Below are 10124 nucleotides of genomic sequence, written 5' to 3'. Positions count from 1 at the left end.
TTTACCAGCTCCAGACCTCACTCATTATAGCTCAAGTACATAACATATACACAGGGTTTCCAGTAAAATTGTCTTTAAACCAGAATCGAGTGACAATGTTTAGTGTTTCTTATGGCAAAATGTATAATTTAATTTAGAAAGTTGAACAGCTGGTACTGCCATTTTTAAAAAATTTGAATAAACCAACAGAAACATAAGTTGTGCGGAAGCTGAGTGGAAGCAGTGAGTTAATGAAATATCTTATAAGGCCCAACTACACATGAGAGTAATGAGTAAAGAAGGGTACAATGGGGAATCAGCAGTTTTCTGAAAGTGGTTCCCTTGCTTTAAAGTCTAACCTTTAAACTGGCAGCCCAATTATTAATGAAAATATTAACCAAAGCAGGCTTTGTTCTTGAAAAATGTTAGTTAGAATTCACTGATTATCTATGATCTATGAGCACCAGTGTCACAGAGGTTTTGAGAATATTCTCCAAAGGAGATCAGAAGTGGTTATTAGAACACATTCAGTGATAGAATTTAAAATAAAGTATAAAGTAAATACATTTTGTTATCTATAATGACTTTGTTAATGTGTACATAATTCCTTTTGCTTTTTTGGTTTCCAGTGTAAAGCATCTAATAAAGTGTTTTATGACATACTTGAGGAGACTATGGAGGAGAATTAATAATGAAACACTAATGGCTAAATACTTCTTTCTGTTTCCTGTGAGATTATTAATTTTTCCATGACTCGCCCAATGCCCGGAAAGAATCCATCACCAGAAGGCTGCTGGCCTGGGACAGACAACCTGGTGGAAACTAATAAGAGAACAAGCTGAATCAGCATAAAAATAGAACCAAGAGCATGAGCAAAGTTTATAAAATGTAAAAAAAAAAAAAAAAAAAAAAACATATACATATGACATTTTTGAGAAATTAGTTTGTATCACATTATTTGGGTTTGGATTCTGGTTTATGAGGGTTTGTGAATAAAACGATTTGAGAAAGTCTTTAATTAATGTTTAGCTAGGAGCACATCCCCTGTCATTATAAACCACCTCCCTGTCCTTGTCAGTATCTGAGTGTTCTATTAGTGCTATAAATGTCTGAGGGGCAGAAAACATCAGACTTGCAGAATAGAGAGTAACTGCTCTGAAGAAGCAAGAGAAATCCGAACTAAAGAGTTTAATTGCAAATTAATACCACCAAGTTGTTGGACTGTGATCTAGCTAGACTTGTGCAGGTATGGTCAGAGGAAGGAAAGGTGGAGGTTACCGTGTGGAGAGGGAGATCCTGGATGAAGAGAGACTGGAGGAACTGTCTCAGAGGCTGGACATCTCACAGACCCGTGCTCCATTGGCCTATCGCTTGAAAAACTCACTCAGGTTAGACACTGTTTAGTGCGTGCAATAAATTTATTTATATTTTTCAGATCTGTACATAATTTGTTTTGCAGGTTGCAGAAATGAGTCACACAATCTCTACTCTCATTGATACAATTCCTAGAGTCATAGCATAGCGATTGCTACTTTGCAAGAAACTGTAGATGTAAAACAAAGAACAAGACATGATAGGTGCAGTGTAAGGTTTAATAGGTATTAATGACCTGTTTGTTCATGAAAGAGGTGGAGTTTTAGCCGCCGTTTAAAGATAGCAAGTGATTCTGATGTTCAGATGCTCAGGGACACTGTTTTCCACCACAGAGAAAAAGCTGGAAGTTTGTTTTATGCATACCTTTGAACGTTTGCACAAGACACTTTTTTTGTATATTTAATTATGTATATGTGTGGCTGAACAACATGTGTAACTCTAGTTTATCTGATAGATTAATAAATGACACTTATTAGCTATCTTTCATGTGATTTCTCCTCAAATCTTTTATCTATCTAGTAATAACCTTTTTCCCCCTCTCTATCTCACTCTGTCAGGTGTTCTGTTTCCTCACTGAAGCGTAGGGTGGTCGGTTGTTTGCCTGTGCTGTACTGGTTGCCTCGTTATTCTATATGGGACTATGGCATGCCTGACCTCGTCTCTGGGATCAGTGTGGGCATCATGCATTTACCACAAGGTATAAACACACTGGTTGGGGCCTGCTGATCCTGGTTTGCTTTACCAGCTTAGTGCTCCCAGAGTTGCTGTTTCTGGATCATGTAACCTAACACCCATGTTAAGAGCTCATATTAGTGTGTGTGTGTGTGTCTTGTAGGAATGGCCTATTCTTTGCTGGCTTCTCTGCCTCCTGTTTTTGGACTCTACACCTCATTTTATCCTGCACTGGTTTATTTCTTCTTTGGATCCTCCAGACACATTTCTATAGGTAAAATATCATCGCTGTCCTATGAAAAACACTTATCTCCATTTTTGTCGATTTTTAGTTTACCACATAATTTGAACAGACAAACTTTCTTGATAAATGGACCAATAGAAACTCTTCAAAATGACCTGAAATTAACTCTTTTTACATTGACTTTCATTGAAAGTTTTTTTCTCTCTCTCCTGTAAGTGTTTTTTATTGGACAGCGAGAAATGTTAGGACTCCTGCTTATCCATTGTTTTTATTAAAATCTGTTAAATGTTATTACAAACAGTTAATCCTGAATTTGTTGGAGTAACTGTTTTTACTGTCCAGGGAAAGCTTTTTACTACATGTTGAAGCATTGCTTCTAGGATTTGATTGCATTCAGTGACCAGAGCATTACTGATGTTAGAATGTTGGATAATCGCCACCCCACCTTTATACGCCTCTATCCCAGAGAGGCCTATTCTATTGGCCACACTTCTCTACAGAGACTAGACAAGCTGTGTGTGCATCTGCATTTGTACATTTGTACCAGCAACTTAAAGGAGCTGATTGCATTTATTAGAAGGGATGTCCTCAAACATTTAGTCAGAATAACTTCCCAGAATACTGAGAAAATCAAAACAAAAGATCAAATAGATATTTGCATATATTTATTCAAACAAAGAACTGTGTTGTTATTATGATTAAATGAATACATTAATAGCTAAATTAATGATTGGGGTAGTTTTGTTTGTAAGCTGGCTGGGCAAGCACACCGCTGTTGAACAATAAGAATCATTTAGATAGAGAAATCTGATTTATGGCAATATATAGATTTCAAATACATGAAATGCATGTATATTGGCCACATTAGATCAAATATTGACAATTATGTAAAATTCATGCCAACTTTAAAATAGTCAATTTTTAAATATGGAACATACATTTTAGATTTATATCAACAAAATATATACATATTTATACTACATATACCAACCAGCCACTTCATTAAAACCATCAATCCAAAGGGGCATTATGGGTAAAATAATTAATGAATATAACTGTTAACTCCCTCTTATTTTGTATATATGTTACTGCAGGCACATTTACAGTTCTGAGTATTATGGTGGGGAGTGTTGTAGAGAGACTGGCTCCGGATGCAAACTTTCTGATAGTTAATGGAACCAATGCAACAGTGGAAGTGAACGTCACTGAAAGAGATCTGTACAGAGTACAGGTCGCCGCTGCAACTACTGTACTGGCAGGATTAATACAGGCATGTACACACACACACACACACTTTTCCTATACAAAAACTGTTAACTCACATACACTCACTTCCTCTGTACGGTATATTCTGTATTCTGTATCACATTCTGTAAATGTTTTTTAATCAAACATGTTTCAGTTAACAAATGAATAAACTCATATAAAATAATAAATAAACGTTAGACTGATCTGGACATAAAGCTTTCTCAATAACGCTGTAAAATACTACATTATATTTTTTCCCAATAATATAAAATTCACTCAAAATATAAGGATATCAAAATGTAAATGCATTTTCTCTGACCATCAGGTGATTCTGGGTTTGGTACAGTTTGGCTTTGTGGGTACATATCTCTCAGAGCCACTTGTGAGAGGGTACACTTCATCAGCTGCTGCGCATGCTGTAGTTGCACAGTTAAAGTATATTTTTGGGGTGTCTCCCACCCGCTTCAGCGGACCGCTCTCACTCGTGTATGTAAGTAAAGTGACATTTGGTGGTTTATTAGCAAAACACAAAACAAACGTATTTAGTGTTTTAATAATGCAATATAATGCGTTTTATTCCGTACATAGACACTGGTGGATGTGTGTATGCTACTGCCCAGTACTCATCTGCCCACTCTGCTAATCAGTTCAGTGTCCATCACAGTCCTTATCGTTGCCAAAGAACTGAACAACAGATTCAGGAAAAAACTGCCAGTGCCCATACCTGTGGAGCTTATTGTGGTATGTTACTGTTTCTTAAGCAAAATTACTAATTTTAGATAATTTCTAGAGGCAGACACAATGTCCAGACACTTCTTTTAATTATTAATATACAAGAAACTTTTTTTATGAAGCTCATGCGACTCAGTGTGTGTGTGTGTGTGTGTGTGTTTTACCTTAGATTGTGGTTGGAACATTGATATCATACTACACTCATCTCAACAAAAACTATGAGATTTCAGTTGTGGGAGAGATCCCCAGTGGGTGAGCTTTTTTTGTTTAATAATAATAAATGATGTATATACAGTATACTGTAATTTTGTTTTGTGTAATCATGTCCTTTTACCAGTATATTACTATCCAGAGATTGTAGTACCAGCCATTGAATTTTGTTTAACCATATGTATTTTAATTCACATTTTGATTGCTCCATTTTAAATACATTGGTGTACTAAGATTATGAAAACTGTGTCACTGGTTACATTCTTATTCTAGTTGTATCATAATTAAAAATGTATGTGTTTCATAATTATTTGTAATGTAATTCAGTCATATACTATTTTGCATTAATACAGAAGGTTTGTGCTATGGTTGTAATCAACCTCTTTTTGATCACCCAGGCTTCAGCCCCCCACTGTGCCACAAACCAGTGTCTTCTCTGAAGTGGTGGTTGACGCCTTCGCCTTAGCTATTGTAGGCTATGCCATCTCTATTTCTCTGGGCAAAACATTTGCTCTTAAACATGGCTACAAAGTGGACAGTAATCAGGTGAGACTAGAATGTTCTGTGGATGAGGATTATAAATCATAGTTCAAAAAAAGAAAGCAAGGTTGTTACAGCACCATTATGGATATCTGAAATATTAACCATGTAAGCCATCAAAACCTACTGTGCAGTAATTTAACTAGATTTGAAGTATTTTATTAGTTTTTTAGTCTTTAAACAGTTGTAAGTGTTTAGTAAAAAAAACAATCACTTAATAATTATTTCTCTGTATTGTAGGAGCTGGTGGCTCTGGGGCTCAGCAATGCAGTTGGAGGATTTTTCCAATGTTACTCTGTCTGTGCCTCAATGTCTCGCAGTCTGGTACAGGAGACCACTGGAGGTAAAACACAGGCAAGTTATAGAGCATTATTTCAAAATGTACTGTCATTCTTGAATTTATTTATTTTTTTAAATAAACTATTACTCATTCACAGTTAGAACATTTTAATATCTCTACATATTAGTCAGAACTGTATTTTAAAATCTAGCTGAATTATCAACACAATCAAAACAAAAATTTAAAGTAAGAAGTTTTTGTTACCAAACCTTAAACCTAGTGTCTAGAACAAGGACTGTGAAAAGAATGACAGTAGATTTATCACTATTCTGGCATATCGGCGTGCACATTTTCTCAACCTGAGGAGGGCCAGTGGGAAAACAGAGACAGATGATGTCAGTTTACTTGTGAACAGAAAAACACCAGCAAAAAGAACAAAAGCAAAAATTGACAATAAAATCAAGTCAAGATAAAATGTCTGAGCAAGGAGCAAAAGATTGATTTAGTGGACTCCTGCACAGTTGTAACTAAAAGACTCAAAAGACAGAAAGATAAATCAGGCAAAATTAGCAGACAGGCCTGCATTAAATAAATTTTATTATACTTTTAACTTTCTACCAGAAAATAAACATTCCCATTATAAAAATACTTTTCAGTCTAGAACCAATTTCTGTATCATTTAAATATGCTTTGCAAAAAATAAACAGTTATTTCCCTAATAAACACTTATATTGCATCCTGTTTCATTGCTGTAGATGGCAGGTGTGGCCTCAGCTGTAATAGTTCTGGTGACTGTGTTAAAGTTGGGCCCACTGTTTCAGGACCTGCCCAAGGTAGGACTGAATAATACTGTAACTCGGTACACTGTTATCTTTTTTTATGTATTGTATTTAATTTTTAAATTAACTGTTTGCTGTGTGTGTGTGTTTGTAGGCAGTGCTTGCTGCTGTAGTTTTTGTGAATCTGAAGGGAATGTTTAAGCAGTACAGTGACATTTTAACACTGTGGAGAACCAGCAAAATTGATCTGGTATGATGCCATAATATCCATTTCCTATTACCCAGCCTTGTCTTCTCTAGTGTCTTCTGAATGTATGTAGTATGTTGCATATTTGTTCTTTATTTAATGTGCATGAGATTGTTTTAAATCTGTTGTATTTTATCTGTTTAGTTGGTATGGTTGGTGACCTGGGTGTCCACAGTGCTCTTTAATTTGGACATGGGTCTGGGAGCCTCTATTGGCTTTGCACTGCTTACCGTCATCTTCAGAACACAGAGGTTAGACTACAGAGGTTTTCTGTAATTATTGTCTTTTCCTTGTTATCCCTTGGTTTAATAGTAAGTAGTAGTACTTTTAATAATAGTAATAAGTTTCTTCATTTGAAAAAAAAAAAATAATAATTTAATGGATCTCTCTCCCTTAGTTAGGTTATTTCATACCAGATCTATGTGGTATTTCTTGTTTATGTATTTTTGACATTAATACCTTGTTCTTCTTAAAGACCCAGATACTCTGTTTTGGGACATCTACCTGGTACTGAGCTTTATTTGGACATGGAGACACACACACAGGTTTTGTTTTAGAAATTATTATTTTCATATGATATTAATCAGTTTTATGGGCTTACTTGACTTATTTTTTATTGAACAGATATTATTACTTTGAATGCTGTTTTTACTGTAACAGGTTAAAACAGAGCATTTCAGAAAATGTCAGATAACTTAAAGGTGCTGAATATGAATGTGAAGAACCACTATAGGTAATTGAACTCAAGAGTAAGCCAACAAACCACTCTATCACTGCTCTTTAAGAAGCTCTTTTCTGGCCATAAAACTCTTTGCAAATGTTGTACCATCATATATCATCCAATAATTTTAGCCAGTGTTAAGCACCCACTGGTGCTGATTGGTTTGAATAGTATTGTATTTCTTGGTTCGAGCCACTTTGTTTCCCATCGCCAGAGTCAGGGCTTAGTAAACCACTGCACTTTTTTCCAGAGTGAAAACAGACTATAGAGGAGAGCTAGTGAACTATGAGCAAACATTTGTCTTGGATTTAAATAATAGAAAGCACTATTAATATACAATAAAAAATATTGTATATTGTAATAATATGTTGTTACGAAAAGGCAATAATGAATTTATCCATCAAACAGGTCAGGGAGGTACCAGGTATCACTATATTCCGATCTTCAGCCACGATATACTTTGCTAATGCTGAACTCTACCTGGAAGCTCTTAAACAAAAGGTGCACATTTGATCTTATACTAAGATAATCTCATATCTCATTCCAGCCAGCATGTGGTATGGATGATGTTTTTCACTCTTGTATTCATGATAATGACTGGTATTTCAGAGCGGCTTGGACATCACAAAGATGATCACTTATAAACGCAGGCAGGAGGCCAAGCAGAGAAAAAGAGAGAGGAGAGCAGCAAGAAGAGCAAGGAGAGAAGCTAAAAGACAGGTTTTTATCTATAATTGGTTTTACTGTGTGGAATTTTAATCATACTTACATATGATGATTTATGTCATGGTAAATAGTCTTTACTAACTCATTATTTAAAACTTTACTTTAATGAATGTCAAATACAACCTAATAACAATTAAATGCATACATTAATGTATTCATTTACATCTGATTATTTTATAGGAAAAAGAAAAACATATTATATTATTAAATAATTACAATTATTGTATTTCATGTCAAGGTTTGTGCATGCAATATTTCTGTCTAACAGCTACAAATGTCCGCAGTTCTTTTCAGTGATCCCATAATTTTCTAATTCTTTCTGTTTGCAGAAACAAGCTCTCAGAATGGCCTCTCAGCGATCCAGAAGGACTGTGTTCTCAGTTGAAGAAGGGGCGGGGCAAATGAGAGAAAGTGGTGCAGATAGTTTACATGAGGAGGAGCTAAGTTGGAAGGAGCGTGAAAACAGCACAGTGTTTGTTATGCCTGAGACACCACACAACAGCTGGGTGTACCTAAAGGGCATAGACCCAGAGACCTCTACATTAGGGTCAATGTCAGATTTACAGGACGGGGACATCACTACGCTGGGTTCCAGCAGTGAGGACACCCTCAGCCGGGATCTGGAGAGGGTTTCCCTGGGGTCACTGGGTAAATGGACCTGGGACATCCATTCTATTATCCTGGACATTTCTCCAGCCAACTTCATTGATACAGTGGCCATAAAGACCCTGAGAAATGTGAGTTACAGTTTGAAAAACACATGTAGTTGTGTATGTACTTGTAACCATAGACACATCATCATATGGGAAACATTTTATAGCACAGCAAATTGTTTTGTCTCTGTTGAAAGATCTTCCATGATTTTGGAGAAATTGACGTGGATATCTACATAGCTGGTTGTCAAAGTAAGTTCAAGTAATGAAATGCAGATAATCTGTGTGAAAGCATTAGAATTTCATCCATCTTGATTGGTGTGCTGGATGAGCTAAAATTACAGTGTAAAATCTTTGATCACTTAAAATAGAGTACAATGATGTACTATATACTCACAAATATACAGTATGTAAATTGATAATGAAGTGTTGCCTCAAAGGACAGCTTAAGAAAGTGTACACCTTTATAGGCTGTGAGGTATTATCTTGTGAGTGAGGCTGAATACTGGTCAGTGATCTCATGGCAAGGTGTTCTAATTTTGGGGGCCAGATGGACAGGGCATTGCATTTCCGAGGTTGTGCAAGCATTTATCATTGTGTACTAGAAATGCATGAATCATAGAAGCCACTACCACCCACAGTGGGTGGTGATGATAACCAGTAGTATCTAGCTAGAATTGTCTGTGAACAAACAACTGGCAGAAATCACATCAACATTTAATGCAGGAGGCTCACACGCATATCCCATAGGTCAGTGCAGAATTTGTTAGCTTCCATGGGACATGCTCTATGATATTTAGCATGTTAGAGAATATTCAGTTTTTTTTCAGTGGAGTGTATAGAAAAACTGTACTGTACACTGAAGTGAGTCCACTTGTGAATCTGTTCATTCTGTGTTGATTTCACTCCAGCCCCAGTGGTGGAACAGCTGGAGCAAGGCGGGTTCTTTACTGACATTTCCAAAGAACGTCTTTTCACTACAGTTCACGATGCAGTACTTTATTGCCTTAACCACCGCGGAGCTGGAACTTCGTCATGCTATGAAACAACAGTGGTGAGATTTAAAGATTATTATAAACATGAGACACTGAAGTGTTTAAAAGCTCTAGCAGCACTGCTGTATCTGATTCACTCATACCAGCGAATATGGCATATGACACTTTGTTAGTAAACATAAATTGTAATTAGCAATTCTTTCTCTATTCACAAAAAAAAAAAAAAATAATAAATTGCACTATTATATTTAAAAAAGTATATGTACATTCAAAGGGTCGTACAATTTTACAGCAAGTATTTATGGACAATTCCTATTGGTATTATGCTGAATGGTTTGTTATGCGGTCATAAAAATGTTCTGTAAATGACAGTAGGTCATAGTTTAATTTAATGATGACATTTGCTGTGTGTTTTCATGTGTTTAATGTCTGCAATTTGTCCTTGCAGGATGCGATCCATCAACCTATGGACCATAGCACCAAACTGTAAAGAACCACATCCCAGTTAAGACACCAGGATTTTGTTCCAGTCCCACATACCTGTCCATAACCACCTATAACATTTCAGCTGTATATTATCTGCATGAGTACCATATACATGTGAGTTTACAGCTCGCGTGTTTGTAATTATTTAAATAGTGATGCAAGCAAGGTCCCTGATATTTGTGAATTACATTTATGACAATATGTGGAGTTTTTAATGATATGAAAATAAAAGAGTGTT

The 10124-nt window shown here is 35.9% G+C and overlaps 1 protein-coding gene across 1 annotated transcript; it reads left to right on the top strand.

Moving 5' to 3' along the window:
* Positions 1-1052: 1052 nt before the first annotated feature.
* slc26a6l (solute carrier family 26 member 6, like) lies at positions 1053-10088 on the top strand. Its single transcript, XM_007254301.4, has 19 exons — positions 1053-1367; positions 1911-2050; positions 2189-2299; positions 3364-3539; positions 3843-4007; positions 4106-4258; positions 4419-4501; positions 4858-5005; positions 5240-5353; positions 6035-6112; positions 6213-6308; positions 6450-6556; positions 6781-6850; positions 7435-7527; positions 7636-7746; positions 8082-8489; positions 8603-8657; positions 9317-9459; positions 9849-10088. The coding sequence occupies exons 1-19, from the start codon at positions 1228-1230 to the stop codon at positions 9888-9890; spliced, it is 2433 nt and encodes an 810-aa protein (XP_007254363.2). The 5' UTR covers positions 1053-1227; the 3' UTR covers positions 9891-10088.
* The last annotated feature ends 36 nt before the right edge of the window (positions 10089-10124 follow it).

Source organism: Astyanax mexicanus, chromosome 5, assembly GCF_023375975.1.
Source record: "Astyanax mexicanus isolate ESR-SI-001 chromosome 5, AstMex3_surface, whole genome shotgun sequence".
NCBI lineage: Eukaryota > Metazoa > Chordata > Actinopteri > Characiformes > Acestrorhamphidae > Astyanax > Astyanax mexicanus.
This window is presented reverse-complemented; position numbering and strand designations above follow the sequence as displayed.